This window comes from Lissotriton vulgaris, chromosome 1_2, assembly GCF_964263255.1.
Source record: "Lissotriton vulgaris chromosome 1_2, aLisVul1.2, whole genome shotgun sequence".
NCBI lineage: Eukaryota > Metazoa > Chordata > Amphibia > Caudata > Salamandridae > Lissotriton > Lissotriton vulgaris.
Genome location: NC_141686.1, coordinates 41,538,912 through 41,556,835, shown reverse-complemented (window position 1 = coordinate 41,556,835; position 17,924 = coordinate 41,538,912). Strand labels below are relative to the sequence as shown.

Genomic DNA, 17,924 nt, shown 5'->3' with positions numbered 1-17,924 from the left:
AAAACGTACCCTCACACTGTCTTGCATGGCGGCCCTATTGACTGCAAAAATAAAGGGACTGATTTTGAACATACCAGATTCCTTTAAAGATGTGCTCTTTTGATAGATGGATGTCCGCAAGGCCGGGCCCCTTACATTATACATTTTAATTTTCTCAATCCGACAATCAAACACCCTAAGCAGAGGGTCCTTGTCTTCCCACTGGGACATTATTTTGTTATCTATGAATGTGGCAAACATCTGGGTCTCGATGAAGCGCGAGAGGAACGGGAGGTAAGGTTCGGGCTGATCTGACAGGAAGGAGGCCTGCAAAGAGACAGAAATCCGAGCAATTAAGTAGAGGAGACAGGCAGGCAGGCATGTTACACACTGAGACTGCAGAGAGGGATTATAACTTCCATGACGGTCTTACAAGACAGCAAATTGCTTTTTTTCCAGCGGCACGACACTTTTTTGCGAATACAATTTTCTAAACCAACAGTGTTACAAGGCATTGCCTATTTCTTTTACCGTAAAACAAATGAAAATAGTAATAAACTCCCTCGCTAAAGGTCATGAAAGTGACATGGTAATCGGCAGTAGCAAAGCATGTTTGTAGAATCATGCTGACATTGGCTAGACCGATATACAAAAGACGAACATCAACAAAAAATACATGCCTATTTCTAATGATTAACATCCAAACTTGCTTTGAATGGCAATCTTTCAGATCCTAATAAATATGTAAGGCTGGCAAAGGACAAAAAACTTACTGGAAGTGAGCGTCCCAAGTTTGGAACAAGGAGCCAATAATACATAAATGCCCAGTTCCCACTGTGTTTATGATGGGTACTTCACATGTACCATGCCTTTACACTCTTGATAAATGAGCTGGGCACTCGATCTATCGCACAATGTTTAATACATATTTTTCTGTGCGGCTTTAGTGAAGGGGTGTACTTGTTGGCAATTTGAAACCAGGCAAATCAATTCTACCCATATTTCATAATCAGCCACATATTATGTGGCTTCCACGGACTATCAGAAATTACTAATTCGAATGATGCCTCGAACAAAGGGTTTGAGAGTATGGATGAGAGAGAGGTGCATGTGGGGATTCAGAGAACTACATTTGCATCCTGAAAGATAAACCCGATGTGGCTAGACTGATGTATGTCCCCTCAGCTGCTCAAGACTCCCACTTCAGCTCACTAATGAAAACGATAAGAACACCACACCATAAGCTAAGTTACTCAAAAGCGACAAATACTGCTGCAAATCCAAACATTATTAGGACAAAGAGGAAAGCAGGAAATTTGAAGGGTAGCAAAAGCTTGCTGCTTTACTTTGTCAAAGTTCTGCATCTGTTCTCGGTTTGTCAACCATGACTCCATGTCTTGGGTTCCTTGAATAACAAAGGCCTCGTAATCTTGAAACATCTGTATGAACCGATTTGCAAACACCTCCCGAATATGAACGCTAAGTTTACAGTCCTTCAGCTCTCTTTGTTGACCCTGCAGTCTGGAGTCCTTTTCTTTCTCATCCAACTGTGCGGTTATTGACATCTTCTCCATCACCACTCCTGTCCTCTTTGCAAGTGCCTGCAGCCGAGCAATTGTTTCGTTCCCTTTCAATAAATCATACATAGTGATGTTATTACTAGGAACATTGCCATTCTTGTTATCATTTGCCAACTCATCCAAAACCAGATCCTTCAGCTTTGATGCACTCTCAGTACAATGCAAGTTGCTTTCAGGAGGTATTCCAAACTGCAGAAGAACTTCAGAAATCTCCTGGATGAACTCCAACTTGTTGGGAAATTGAGGGAATTCCTCTGGAAGTTCAATGAAATGGTTGTCAATATCCACAAAGCATAGATTAGCCTGTTGGAAAAAACATAGAAACAGCATATTATTTACAATGGATTCAACTTCCATGCATTTTGTGTGTTGCACGGATTGTTGTTTCTGATGCATGCGAGAAAAACAAACAAAAATAAAGTAGTAAAAGAATAATTGAATCAAATTTGTATGCGTATTAGGTGTTCTTGTCATCATGCAAGGATAACCATACAACAGCTCACCACAAAGTGTACCAGATAGGTTTTATAGTTATCAGTCATGTGACTTTAAATCAGTTTCATGCGTGGCACCAGTGACGGTACACTATGGAGTAAAGATACACTCCAGAGGCTCTTCTTTATGTCAGACTGCCCAGTCCATTATCTATAGGATGCCATAAACTTAACTCCTACCGACAGAAAGCATAATCATAATGGCAATAATGAAATCCAAGTACGCTATTTTACAACAAGTCAACATGGTAACATACAGAAGAGTGATAGCATAATCTTAGACTGGACAGCTCATTTGACAGCATTCGATATATTTTGTACCAATTTATGGCATCAATTAAGCCAGGTCAAAACTCTGTATAAAACCCTTTAAAAGTGAGAAACCCAGCTGAAGCATAAAACCACGATGAGACCCTAGAATATCAACTGCTTGCCTATCACATCTATGAAGGAAACATGCTTTACCATGTAGTCACTACCACAAGGCGCCTTTACAACGCAGTCACTACCCAGACTGTAATGTTACTACGTATTCCTTTACCCGGCAAGTCATTATAACGACTTGCTTCAGGGGTACGTTGTTGGACTGGTGTTGGATTTTAAGTCCAACAACTTCCCTCCTGTTGCGTAGACTGGATTTGTAATAGTAAATTATACTATTCCAAAGTACAGCCCCCCCATACCAAGTCATTGTAACAACTTGCGTGGTAAAGGAATGTGTAGTAACGTTGCAGTTGGGGTAGAGACAGTGTTGTAAATGCATACAGTGTTCCATCTGACAACCCATCTATGGCGACCTCCTGAAATTGACCCTTAACTGAGCAGCAAATGAAGGGTTGCACTCCAGCAAAAATTATGCATCACATTAGTGGATTTAATGGACATTAATCTACCTTTCCATTATCTTATCGGTTAACAGTAGTTCATATTCACAAAAATTTTTACCTAGCATGTGATGCAAGGTCTGGCTGCTACTGAACACTTGGTAAACCCAATAGGCACAGACAAGAATCCCAACACAGCCTCACAAAGCTCTAACAGACTGTTTCTTCCTCGCCCAGTCTCGATTAATTCTTTCCACCTGCCTCCATAGGCTGGCACTCTGAAATATAGAACAGTGTGCATCTGTGCACCGAGCCCGCAAGGCAGAAGTACAATGTATGATACGGTTGCTCTCAACATCTGGCATTATCTGGAATATGCATATTGCAATCCATAAGACAGTTTCTTTTTGTGCAGTAACTAAGAGGCAAGGCTGTGTTTGATGAATAGGGGCATATAAGCAAGATTTCCAGTTCGGAGAATTTGCCTCACGAAAAAACAAGGTGAGTGATAATTGAGGAGAAGGAATATGGTTATCACTCCAGGCCGATTCAGAAAAGGGGGTGGTGATGAACAGAGTGTCTGAATTAAGCAGACCACTCTTACCCAGTCCAAAGATCAGGGCTTGATCCATCACCGTTATTTATCTCACTGCACCATCCCAGCTCAGAACATGGCTATATGCAAATCAGTCTGTCCCTGGCCCAGTGCATCATGGGAACAGGGCAGACTAAACTACCAAGCCAATTCTTCACCAGAAAGGAGACAAGCTACCGGGGACCGGTTTCTGGCATTTCAGCCTTCTTCGGCCCGGCTTGCTTGAATCCTGATGTGAGTCCCTTGCTCATTGCACCATCAGGATTCAAGCAAGCCGGGCCGATGACGGCTGAAATGCCAGAAACCGTTCCCTGGAAGCTTGTTTCCTTCCCAGTGTAAGAATTGGCTTGGTAGTTTGGTTTGCCCTGTTCCCATCATGCACTGGGACAGGAACAGACTAATTTGCATACAGCCAGGTTCTGAACTGGGATGGAGCAGTGAGCTAAAAAACGGTGTTGGATCTAGCCCTGATCTCTTGACTGGGTGAGAGTATTCTGCTTAATTCAGAAACTCCATCCATCACCACCCCTTGTTGTTAAATATTTTGTCCACCCTAAGCGTGGAAGGGTATACTCAGATGTGAGTCCCTTGCTCATTGCACCATCAGGATTCAAGCAAGTCGGGCCGACGACGGCTGAAATGCCAGAAACCGGTCCCTGGAAGCTTGTTTCCTTCCCAGTGTAAGAATTGGCTTGGTAGTTTGGTTTGCCCTGTTCCCATCATGCACTGGGACATGAACAGACTAATTTGCATATAGCCAGGTTCTGAACTGGGATGGTGCAGTGAGCTAAAAAACGGTGTTGGATCTAGCCCTGATCTCTTGACTGGGTGAGAGTATTCTGCTTAATTCAGAAACTCCGTCCATCACCACCCCTTGTTGTTAAATATTTTGTTCACCCTAAGCGTGGAAGGGTATACTCAGATGTGAGTACCTTGCTCATTGCACCATCAGGATTCAAGCAAGCCGGGCTGACGACGGCTGAAATGCCAGAAACCGGTCCCCGGAAGCTTGTTTCCTTCCCAGTGTAAGAATTGGCTTGGTAGTTTGGTTTGCCCTGTGCTATCATGCACTGGGACAAGAACAGACTAATTTGCATATAGCCAGGTTCTGAACTGGGATGGTGCAGTGAGCTAAAAAACGGTGTTCGATCTAGCCCTGATCTCTTGACTGGGTGAGAGTATTCTGCTTAATTCAGAAACTCCGTCCATCACCACCCCTTGTTGTTAAATATTTTGTCCACCCTAAGCGTGGAAGGGTATACTCAGATGTGAGTCCCTTGCTCATTGCACCATCAGGATTCAAGCAAGCCGGGCCGACGACGGCTGAAATGCCAGAAACCGGTCCCCGGAAGCTTGTTTCCTTCCCAGTGTAAGAATTGGCTTGGTAGTTTGGTTTGCCCTGTTCCCATCATGCACTGGGACAGGAACAGACTAATTTGCATATAGCCAGGTTCTGAACTGGGATGGTGCAGTGAGCTAAAAAACGGTGTTGGATCTAGCCCTGATCTCTTGACTGGGTGAGAGTATTCTGCTTAATTTAGAAACTCCGTCCATCACCACCCCTTGTTGTTAAATATCACTCCAGGCCCACTTCATGTAGATGGGTGGGGTCTTTTAAAAGTAGAGCACGACAAATCTCAAATAAAAGTCAAACACTATGTGTAAAGAACTGAGGTCGAGTTTTCACAACTGAGGGGCCGATATTGTTCAGAAAGCATTGGGACTGAATCGTGTCCGGAATGCTTTCCGGATGACTTGGGTCTGGGGAGCCAGACAGAACAAGTACGATGCATTTGAATGCATCCCGATACGATTCGGTCAAACTCCCATTGATTTCAAGTCAATTTACAAAAAGGGTGGTTGGGAATAATCGTGCACCCTGTGGCGGGCACCCCATGGTGCCTGCCACACTGTTCAGGGGTGGTAAGAGGGGACTCATGGGTAACCCCATGGGCCCGATTCGGAAGGCCCAGGGTGAAGGGGGCCTCTTACGGGCCCCCAAAGACCAATTCCAGCAGCTTTTTCGATCCGAGCAAACCGAATCGGGAAGGCTGTCGGAATCGTTCATCATACTTGCTTGCTCGGAAAACCTAGTCCATAGAGCTGTACGATTCGGCTCCGGAAGGCTCTCTCTCTCCGAATGCCTTTCGGAACCGATTTGGTCAGCGCTAAGGCTTTCAAGGCATCGTACTTGGTCGTTCGGAACTGCGAACGATGCAGTCGGGAACAAGGGTTCCAGATCGGTTTAGGCAATGCTGAATCCGATTCGGAGCCTTTCCGACCGAGATCGGAATCGGAGTGGGAGTGAAACTTCCTGCCAACTAGTACAAATGAATGTAGTGTTCCAGGGCCTGAACGAGGTCATGTTCTAGATGCTCCCTCTCACACTCACTCTTCAACATGAAGATAAGAATGCAACACTAAGATGTGAAAATAGGTATCTCGAAGAACGATGGACACAGCCTTTCAAACACCCAATGGTGCGTCATGATCAGAGTCTGTTTTCAATTTACTGGGAAAAAAATTAGCTGTCAAACCACCCTAAAGTTGCTAAGATCCAAAGAGAATTCAAACTAAGTCTTTCGCACAGACATTTCATTTTTTTTAGTCTCTAGCAACCAAACTTGAGTTTTCACTCCAGGTCACACATAGGTCTTCTGGCTGGTCACTGAAGACCTGCCTCATTCGCATGTAACTTTGCTTAGCAAGAATATTATAGAAGACACTTACAGGCAAGTTCACACTAAAGAGAAAGGAGCATGATTATTAGAATAGAAATTTTTTACTTTATGTTCAGAAGTCGGGATGGTTGCCTTTCAGGCTTTTCGATGCTGTATCCAATTTAGAGCCACTTTTTGATAATTACTTTGAAGATTATAGTAAGGAACTTTAAAATGGCACTGTTCTGCACGAAACCCAACAACATTCTAGTGATATCTTCAAAGTCCTATGACTGGGGGGGCGTGGCTATGATGGCGGCCTGAACGGACGTGGCGGTGCGAGGCTCCTCCGGCCCGAACCCCAATATTGCCTGCACAGCTGCATGCGAGCCCCGACAAGCGCAGGTTTCTGCAGCTGATGACCAGCGGAGCTATCGGGCTGCTTCCTGAGGCGGTCTGACGGCCCTAGGTGCCCCGCGGAGCGACGTCCCGCCCGGGGCCTAAGCTCCGACCTCGAGCCGCGGCGTCTCACCAGCAACGCGGCGGGGGCCGCGCTGGGAGTCCCTGAGCCCGGAGCAGTGACGAGAGTGCAACGACGGGCGATCGGAGCCCAGGGCAGACAAGGAGGAACCCGGCAATCGCCTGGGAGCTGAGTCGGGTAGGGGAGCCCCACTGCCCAGGACGCCAAGCGCTACAGCGGGGAAAGCAGCGGCCCGTGCGCATTTCGCGGGTGCCGCGAGGCCCCGGTCTGAGGCCTGCAGGCAGTACCGAGGCGAGCTCACTCGCAAAGTTGGAGAGCGAGGAGGGCCTCCTGAGCAAAGCCCAGGGCATCTAATCAGCAGTCAGGCGCCAACATAACCCCAGCAGTGTGAGCGCCCAGTGGGGGGGACCGCCTACGGAGCCTTGGCCAGGTGCGGAAATCGAGGCCCAGGCTTTCAGGCCTACAGCTCAAGCGGGCGCCTGGAGAGTCGGGGCCCGCCGGATACCCTTGGGGGCTGCGGGGGTCCGGGCTCACCCACAGGAGGTGCCAACACACAGGAGGTGAGGAGGGGCACGGGAGCAGCCGGGGGTGCCCATTGCATCGTGGGGGACCGACGGAGCAAACCTGTCATCAAGGCCTCAGCCAAGAGGGAACCCCCTTGTGCAGCGATATCCCCCCTGTGCAGCGATAACCCCGAGGGAGCCCGAGCTTGTTGCGCAGTCCCGAGCACCGCAGGACCCGCCAACGGGGGACATCCTTGATATCTTTAACTACCACGGTTCCGGCGAGCTGATGGAGGGGGCGAAATGGCTGCAACCGGGCGCAGGGGGGAGCCGCACGATCACGGACATGCTCAACAAGGGAGCCTCCAAGGGGGACAAAAGCCCATCCTCACCGGCGGCGACAAGCAACCCGGGGCAGGACGACGGAGGGGCCCCCATCACCAAGGCCTTTCTTGAGTCCTTTTTTCGAGCCCCTTTTTAATACCCTGAGGGATGACTTTCAAACGCTAAAACAGGACCTGGCCGGGGAGACTATTCACAATGTAACTACCAGGTGAAGAATAAAGCACAAAATTGCACTTACATGATGTTTTTCGGTGTGTTTATTTGTTTGTCTGAAACGGAAAAGGAGAAGGGCGGGTCAGTTTTCAGTGTGTGGCGGGGGCCTTGCCTCGCTGCCGAGCGAAAGGTAAGCCTGACCGTTGAATAAACAAGCAGCTCTGTCAGGAACCCTCCGTGTATGCTCACGCTGATAGCGTTTCCTATCCCTACAGGTCCTGGATTCAGTCCTTGTTGCCTTACAGTTTCGCTTCCATCTTGGATTTATACAAGTAAGTCACGACCCACCCGTCCACTCGCCTCTTCCACCCCCCGCCACACACTGAAAACTGACCCGCCCTTTTCCTTTTCCGTTTCAGACAAACAAATAAACACACCAAAAAACATCATGCAAGTGCAATTTTGTGCTTTATTCTTCACCTGGTAGTTACATTGTGAATAGTCTCGAGTTATTACAGGTTTAGTGACTGGACGTATTTGTGGATTTTCTTTCCAGTTTGTCTTCGCCCAGTTCCTAGTTTTTTCTCAGTGGTGCACACTCATACCACAGGTAAGAGGCTGGTATTGCAGGTGGCAGCATGTTCCCTCAAACATGGTTTTACATTTAGTGACCCCGATCTCATTTCTCTTTTTCACAGTTATGAGGTCCTGATGAGAACCCCTCAACTTAGCAAGGGTTCGAAACGCGTAGACCGCCTATGCACACCATAAGAATGTCATCATCCAAATAGCTCATTTTGATTTGACAAATAGTGTAAATTTACCAAATAGGTCTCTTTGGTGTTTGTGTAACAATTAATTTGCGACATTTGAAATTGTAAATATTGATCCCTGTATGTATGGTATGTGTGAGAGAGTGAGATTTGAATGTGAAAGTTGATCAACCACGGATGTTTGTTTTGTTCCTTCACTAATGTGCACTTTTTTATGTCAATGTCATTTTTATGAAAATTGCATTTTTGTACTGTTCGTTTCGGACAACTGTTGTGAAATGTTTGGTGAACCTTAACCAACGAATATGTTGAAAAATCTTTATAAATAATAAATATGATTCATGTCTGACAAATTGGTCCAAACTCACACTTAGTTTAATTCTTTGCGCGTAGTAATTAATTTTCTTAATGAATTAGAATTTGCAGTATTGGCTTTTGTTTTGTTGTTTGCTGCGATTTATCTGGCAGGGGGGTCGGCGCGCTTCTCCTTTGCCACACTACGTAGACTGAAGACAGAGGGGGAGGGGAGCTAACTGATATGCCTCTATGTTATAAGGCTGCGCAGCTCAGAATACTGGTGGAATGGTCGCAGCAGGAGTCGGAAAAACATTGGCTACATATGGATCGGAGTGTTGCGGGGAGGACTATCTGGGACCTTGTGTGGAAGCCCAGGAGTGACAGGCCCAAAAATGCTTACATCAGCACCCCAACCAGCACCACCTTGAAGGTCTGGGACTCAGTCTCCGGGGACGATAGGTGTACTACGTTTCCCTCTCCATTTACACCCTTACATTTTAATCCTGCTTTTCCCCCAGCAGAATCTAAGGGGCCCAGCTGACACCTGCCGCGAGGGGGGTTGCCCGGCCCTAACACACCTATTCCACGGATCTGCTCCACTCACTTTTGACAACTGCAAGAGGGACTACGGAATTCAGGAGCAGGAACGCTACCACCACGCTCAGCTACTCCATTGGGCATTATCTGCCCTGGTGAGGGACGTAGCTTCACGCCCCCTCACGAAGTTTGAAATGTTACTGACCAAAACTTCCTCTATGAAAGGTGCTATCACATTTATTTATGGGTTCCTGCTGGCCACTGCTATCGCACCCAGACCCCAATACATGTCCATGTGGGAGGGAATCCTTCAGCGGGACATCACTGATGCAGAATGGTCACATTTATGGTCAGACATGTCCAAGTTTAACCACTCTCTAGACCTTAGAGAAGCACACATGAAAACCATGTTAGATTGGTATCTACACCCAGCCAAACTGCGGCAGATCTGTCCGGGGACTTCTGATAAATGCTGGAGGGAGTGTGGGCTGCTAGGGGATTTTCAGCACATCTGGTGGGACTGCCCTATCATTCGCCCATACTGGGAGGAAATTCTTGCCCAAATTAAGGAACTACTGGGGTACCCCAATCCTTCGATAGCCACTACCCTTCTGGGTCTCCGTGATCCCAGCCTTGAACACCAGACTAGTGCGGACAAGAAGATTATGTGACTTTGTATCGGGCGGCCAAGCTCACCCGTGCTGCAGCATGGAAGAGGAGGAGGCACCGGCCATCTCCCTCTGGCACTCACAGCTTTGGAAACTGTTGAGTTTAGAGAGAATGGCAGACATCTTCTTGGATGATTTCAAGAACTTTGAATTTCGATGGGGCCCACTGGTTCAATTTCTATCCCAAGGCTTGCCTTCCGCAGTGTGTCCGGCGAGTGTTCGATCCCTTCACCTATTTCAATTTTGAGCTCCCATCTACAAGTGCCTTGAACAAAGCCTTCAAAATAGCTACCACCACTGGTTAGGGGGGAGGGGGGAGGGAGAGGGGGGGGGAGGGGAGGACGGGGGGGGGGAGGGAGGGGGGTTTCGGGGTTTTGTTGTTCTTACTCCGCATTAGCTCTTCCCACGGCCTTGCCCCGGGGAACCTACTTCCAGGTGGGTGCCGTCTAATGCGCCATAGAGTGGTGTCTCTAGACCCTGGCCAGGACATATGGAACTCTGCCTACCGATCATAGAGGCTGGGTCAAACGGTAGCTGATTCCCCACTAAACGCGCTGTTCACCTGGAGTCCCCACATATGTCAGATGATACCTCTATAGAGGCGTTAGGCTATCTCTTGGGGCCTGGGCAAGACTACTCTCCAAGTGTGCGGGGTGCATGTGGGCGGAAGTAACGCTATCCCCTGTGAGGGACACTGTGCGGGTTGTCGCATCTTTTCTTATGTTTTTTAAACTTAATAAACATACTTTTGAAAGAAAAAAAACTATGACTGCATCCAATCATATTTCATACATTAAGACATGACCTCTGCCAGCATAACCATCAGTTTTTGGGTGTACTGGTTGACAGAATATAGTTCTATGAAGGACCTTAATCCATTGTCCGGCTACACAAGGACATACCCGAGGGATGCACCCAATTCCTCTTATGTGCGGCAGCCAGCTTGATTACCCCCCAGAAGAGCAAGGTCTCCAAATTCTTCTAAAATAATCTGTGTTGGGCCCTAGAGTCGCTTTGTGAGAGGGGAATGTAATGGTGGTCTTGTCATAAACCACAATGTGTGGCTGCATGACAGTATTTCTCTTATCTGTGCGAAGTGACCCTGTTTTCCCTAAAGCTTTGTGACACACACTATCGTCCCGTACCTGGGATCAGAGGGGCTTGACTCCGTTAAGACCCATCTATGTTTGTTTCTGTGCTTCTGACTGGAAATACCATTTTGCCAGACAACTCTCATCAGTCTTTGCCCTGTAGCTGGGATGTCCCGGTTGGGAATATGAGTACTGGTATCACTGACGGGGACCATGATACAGACCTGCTGAAAATGCATAGGCACAAAGCTACGGGTTCACAGAACCTGCAAAACCTGCTCCTGTCACCATGAAATGTTTACCGGTCTCTGGGTGAACGCTATCCCATGGCCTTTGCGGTACTTACGTTAATCTAAATGGAGCTCAATTCTTTGTCCTCCTCCGTCCTGAAAAGCATTTCGCCACAGAATGGCACAGCTAATACTTTTTGCTGGACTTTGCAATAAAAAAATCTGATCATTTCAGCCACACTAACCTGCTCAGGATAGGGTCACACCACATGTTAAAGAAGCCAGACCCTCCTCCCCAACCCACCTCAAACATCTTAGCATGCGTTTATAGAGTGCTTTGATCACTTGACATTTGGCTAAAACTGATCTATACTTGTGCTACTTGCCTTTCAGGTGTAACAAAATGAATGTAGCTATTCTTTTCCTCTACCTGTTCTAACACTTCAACAGGACTGCTGCACTGGCCACCCTGATAGCAAGGGAAGCAGTCCTCCAAATCTTGCACCTTATACCCTCCCTGCCTGTAGCCCTTTCACTGAGTTCAATTATTTTGTATCAGTGGCTTCGCCTACAACAGTGAATCTTAACCATGGAGTTATGGTGCAGAATTCAGTGTCCTGTATTTCTGTCTTGGTGTAAAGGAATTGCTGGAACTGATGAGGGAGTCTTTCTATTTTCCAGATGTGGTCCAGGAGCAGAAGGGCACTGGCAACTTCTCTGGTACTTGTTCAAAGGAGAACTGAATACTCTGTGTCTTCTGTCAGCAAATTTATCTCAAATCCTAACTTGGAGGATACCATGTCCCTCAAAGTCATGGTCAACACAGTCTTGCAACAAGAATAAATGCTGACATCTTTAGGGGTTAAATATTCACCGAACAGCCTTTGTCAGACTAGGTATGTCCATGATATTGGCCCTCCTCATCTACCTTTTAGACACTGGTCCTCTTCACCAGCCTTCTTCTCCAGAACCTCATAATCTATGCATTGCTGCTCCCCATAGTCTTACATGGAGGGGTTATCATGGTATCTTAGATTTCCTCTAACCCAGTAATCAGCTGTCAAAGTTCCAGTAGACATGTCTGCATCTGTACACTCTTTATCTTCCTGGATGATCATTTTGAGTGAGGAAATGCATTCCCTCAAGACAGTCTTTAAGTGGCAGAAGGTCTTTGTTCAGCCTGTGAGGCATCTTTATCTGGGATATTCTGTTGATTTTCCTTTCAGCTGCTCAGCCTTCCTCTTCTACTGATGATTCTCGCTCCAGTCCTTTTCTAACCTAGTCTCTGGTCTACCCTGCTAAGTGCCATCCACGTCGTCCTGAGCAGCTTTTCTAGTCAGATACATCAAGGCCAACGTTGGGTAGACTGTTGTTGAGAAAAGTGTTGAGCAGTGTCCTGTGGAATGGATGCTGATGTATTTCACGCTGAAGTACTTTATTAGGGGGTGCAGTTCTCTCTGAAGTTTCGGGCGTTGAGGGTCTTTATTTGAGGAGCTTTGTGTCTTGTGCCAGGACCCTGATTTTGACATCTGCACAGAAAATCACTCTGCATCAGAAAGATCTGGTGAGAGTCTCACAGAGTCACAGAAATATTACTGGGAAGGTTGGCCCTGGGAATTGGAGGGGCATTCCTGTCTTGGCACACGCATATCCCCGGTCCTAATAGGGCTTCAGATCTAGGCCTTCATAAGGGGAGGGAGAATGGGTGAAGGAGATTACATACTATTTTATGTTTCTTCTTGGCCTTGTTATGTTCCAACTCAAAATATATAACACATCTCACCCATTTCTGAGAGAAAAATCTTTCCGTTCCTGAAATAAAAACAAATGCAGCTGTAACAGTTAACCTTGTGATGCTCCAGTTAAAGGCAAATACTTAAGATGTGTAGAATCTTCTTTTAAGATGCTCCTTTGCTCACATTTGACTAAGAATTTGAAATGGGCCTTCCATATCTCCATCTCAAAAACATTTCGGAAATGCTAAACATGGTAAAGAACACTGGAAATTTTCAGCGAGGAAAGCAAGGTAGGTTAAAACATATTCAACAGAAAACAGCTAAAGAACTCCGCATATGCAATGGGTATCTGAACTTACAGAAGATCTAGTGCTGGAGAACCAAGTAACACCAAGAAATAAATGCACATGTATGTTGGTATCCGTTAAATCCAGTCACTGAAAGGTCCCTCTACTAACAAGCATTTACAATGCAATAGGTCTCGCAGCATTAAAGTTTGAGTTACTGGCATTGTAAATGACAATGCTTTGCATTAATTTTTTTTTATTTGGAATTGGTATATAAACATTGTTTGTGAATAGTTAGCTGTTGCTTATGCTAAGCAAAGTTGGCAGTAATATAGAGTGCTAGTCTTGCTTGTTATCAGCATGCTGATTTAAAGCGCTCCGATACCTGCACTGATGGCAGGTGGTGTGTGTTCCTGGTGGAAGCGTGCACTGATGGCTGGTGGTGTGTGTGTGTGTGTGTGTGTGTGTGCCTGGTGGAAGCCTGCACTGATGGCTGGTGTTGTATGTGCCTGGTGAAAGCGTGCACTGATGGCTGGTGGTGTGTGCCTGTTGAAAGCGTGCACTGATGGCTGGTGGTGCGTGTGTGTGTGCCTGGTGAAAGCATGCACTAACGGCTGTTGGTGTGTGTGTGCCTGGTGAAAGCGTGCACCAATGGCTGGTGGTGTGTGTGTGCCTGGTGAAAAAGTGCTCCGACGGCTGGTGGTGTGTGTGTGCCTGGTGAAAGTGTGCAATAATGGCTGGTGGTGTTTGTGCTCGGTGAAAGTGTGCAATAATGGCTGGTGGTGTTTGTGCTCGGTGAAAGCATGCACTGATGGCTGGTGGTGTTTGTGCCCGGTGAAAGTGTGCACGGACGGCTGGTGGTGTTTGTGCCTGGTGAAAGCATGCACTGACGATTGATGGTGTCTGTGCCTGGTGAAAGTGTGCACTGATGGCCAGTGGTGTGTATGCTTGGTGAAAGCGTGCACTGACGGCTGGTGGTGTGTGTGCCTGGTGGCAAAACATGCACTGAGGGTGTGTCTGGAAGCGTGCACTGACGGCTGGTGGTATGTGTGCCTGGAAGCGTGCACTGAAGGCTGGTGGTGTGTGTGCATGGTGGAAGCGTGCACTGACAGCTGGTGGTGTGTGTGCCTGGTGAAAGCGTCACAGCATTGTTCACAAAACATCCACGAAGCGAATCACTTAACCCATATTTTTTCACAAGTGTAGTTTTGGAGAGCCTTTGACGTGACATCGTTGTTCTTCAACATTCAATTTCTTAGTAGCTCTGGACATAATGCCACATCTTTCACCAGGGGCCGATGGGAGACTGGAAAAACACGCCAGGGTATAAAATTAAATTGCTCCCAATACCTAATCTAATCGCAAAATAAAAGCGTTCCACGTGAAAATCTGAAAATAGGGCAGTTTTCAACTTGTAAACACACGTTGTGCAAGTGTTGACAGTGTACTCCTGCCACTCCACTTAGCTGCCAGCTCCAGCCTGAAGGGGTCAACAGTCATTGTTTAGCCTTTTGTTTATGATGTACACATTGGCTACTCCTATGGAACAGGGTGCTTACTGTCGGTCCTATTTCCCCCCTGTGCCTGTCACCCTGCATACAATGGCAGATGCTGCTTCCAGGACATTCTTAATGTATGCAGGATGGGATGTATACGTCGGTCCACTTAATGTTATGTACTACTGTTGGTGCTTTTTGACTAAATGCCAATAAAGAAATGTAAAAAAAAATATGTGCTTTGTACTTCACAAGGCATGGGAGACGGCATCGTGCAGTTAATGTTTGTTGCAAGGTTCGGAGAATCAACAGTGAAACCTGTCCCACTAGACCATAAAACAAGCCCACAAACAGACAGACAAAACAAGAGTTTCATTGCTGTTATCCCAAGTACATTTCCAACTCTAGAAAATCCACATAATCCTGGCATTAAAGATTTGTTCATGAAAAGATAAAGACTTTCAAATGAACTTTAATTGAACGTGCAGTGCATTTTGAATGCATTATTTCTTTTTTAATAAATGCAGAATTTAAAAGGTGTCAACATTTTAAATATGTATTTAAATATTACCAGAAGTATTTAAGAATTCACACGCTCCATACTTTTAAAACATGTGTTTTATGAAACTATTCCAAATTTCACAGATCAGAGTACAGTAACTTATGGTCTTTGGTAATGCCTGGTCGCAACAGGTGTCCCTTTTCTTTGATTTATGGTCTCCCTGAAGACATAGTGCCTAACTGTACTGGTACTTAAAATTCTAAAAGCAACCTGGTTATTCTTGGTACCAAGATTGTTAAATAGTGTTACAATCCATTTTGATCGCGACCTGGTGTACTGGGGACAAAAAAGCAATAGGTGTTCCAATGTTTCGGTTCAGAAGCAGTTGTACGACTTGCAGAGTCTTAGAAATCAATAAGGTATCATCGGCCAAAAGGAGGGCTGGAACCCTCCTTCCTACAAGACTTGGTGCAGCATGCCTCTCCCTACTAAGGTGGTCAATCACCCCATTTAATATACAAAGAAAAAAAGAGAGGGGGCTAAAACACAGCCCTGTCTGACTCCTTGGACCACCCTAAAGGGATCAGTGAGCTGTCCGTCTGAGCCCCATCGAACCTGAGCCTTATTTCTCATATGAAGTCTCACTAAAATATTCAGTAGGGAGGGGGAATACACAGGTTTTCTATTACTCTCCACGTACTTGCCCGGGGAACCAGGTTGAATGCTGTACGCAGATCTACAAAAGTGATATACAGCTTTCCCCCATGGAGTAACAGTTTGCGCCAATATAAACACAGGAAACTAAGGACCTGATCCAGGGTACTGATACCTGTTCGAAAACCCGCCTGGAAGTCAGATAGGATACCCTCCTCATTAATACAATTCTGCAAATGAAACAATACATGTTTGCAACAACATTTTTCAGTGAATCTATCAAACTGATAGGACGCTGGTTCGCAGGGCTTGCCCGATTCCCCTTCTTGTAAATGATCAGAAGCTCAGCAAACTTGCACGATGGGGGAATCAAAAGACCTGACAATATAGCATTCAACACAATATTTATATACTAACCCCACACTTTAGTATTGGCTTTAAATAAATCATTAGAATTCCTGTCCAGACCGGGGGCATAGGCAGGAAGGCATGTATTAATGGCATTTAGAGTCTCTGATAAAGTAAAAACAAGGGTCTTATTAAATACCTGAGCATATATCTATTCACTCAGTTTATCATCCACAGCTAATGCTCCACTACTAGAATATAGCTTACTAAAATGGTTTACCCAATCGACGAGTTATACACAAAGATCCAACGCAGTTTGGAGTAGAGGCCAGGTGCCAAAAGGTGCTGCTATCCTTAATAATAATGGCCTCATGGAGAGCTAACCGCATTTAATCCTCCCACTCCTTCCTAGTCCTTGACAGAGTCTGTCTATATTTGGACCTACAGCTGGTTATATTATGGCACATGTTGGATTCACTGCCACCAATAACTCGCTTTTGGCTAACCTACAGCAGCGATTGTACCATGGGTTGGCCTTAAAGAAACTCACACTCCACCCTTAGGCGATTTACCCAGCAGATCCCTGATCTGGTTAAAAAGTACGTGTCCCAACTCCAGCACCTCACATCTAGTAGATTCAGTCAGGGCTTAAAGAAACTCTACTTCAGTTCTTACTTTAATAACAACTGCCTCGAGAGATGAGGGATTTGTTTCCACACTATATGTTTTTGGTTGTTAGATGCAGAAAGGCAGCTCAAGTCACGAGGTACCTTCGGGAATGGAAGTATCCTTAAGTGATCAGACAGAGTTAGAGTTAATGCCTGGTGATCGCTGTCCAATCTCTCAACCACTTCTATGTCAATTATATGTGACCATAATTTCACAAGAAAGTAATCAATACGACTCTTATAACCAGGTCTATTAAATGTCATTTTAGGTAAACGATCAGATGGAGTCCTGCCATCTGCAGCTCTTAAATCAAAATTAAGTGTGAGGGCCAAAACCTGACCGGCTTTAGAAGACCAGCGTACCAGAGGTAAATCCAACTGGGGAATACCTCAAAGGCCATCACAATCTGCTGTAAATTCCAGCTGGTTATCAATCTGGGGTTCGAATGTTGTATTAAAGTCTCCTATCATGAAGAGGAAGCCCCTCCCTATTTATTCTGTGATTGCCGTCTCAAGCATCCGACTCTGCTGGGCCACGACTGGCTTTATTATAAACATTAAAAAAGGTTAAAGCCGTAACAGAGAGCAGAATTAGCACTACCGCCATCAAATCTAATGAGTCAATATGAATGTTCTTAATTTGGCAATGAATGGAGGTTTTAGACCAAATACCAAGGCCACCTGAGGGTTTGCCCCTTCCACACTGGTTTGAGTTTACGTTTACATAGGTGAACCGGCATCTATGGACAGGTGACAAAGCCCAGGTCTCTTGATAGAGGCAAACATCATGGGAATCATTAAAGTTACCCCATTGTTGCTCATATGTTGCATATTTGCCATACCCACAAAGGCTACCCACATGAAAGTACAAACATGGAACTCAATGGGAAAAAAAATAGATCCTTGTGATTCCGATTTTGGTTCTATGTAAATTAACTAAATGCACTTGTCACAGATTCATTGAACACAACTTAAGCTACATGTGGAATTATACATGTCTTTCAAATTCCAAAATCAGAAGAT

General features: G+C 45.8%; 1 protein-coding gene across 2 annotated transcripts in view; it reads right to left on the bottom strand.

Moving 5' to 3' along the window:
• DENND5B (DENN domain containing 5B) overlaps nucleotides 1-17,924 on the bottom strand; it is a 751,805-nt gene that overhangs the window by 407,634 nt on the left and 326,247 nt on the right. For both annotated transcript variants that reach the window (XM_086952789.1, XM_086952788.1), the window contains 2 exons: nucleotides 1,326-1,862; nucleotides 75-306 (listed from right to left, as the gene is read on the bottom strand). In XM_086952789.1, coding sequence (XP_086808915.1) covers nucleotides 75-306; nucleotides 1,326-1,862 — 769 coding nt within the window. The remainder of the gene's footprint in view (nucleotides 1-74; nucleotides 307-1,325; nucleotides 1,863-17,924) is intronic.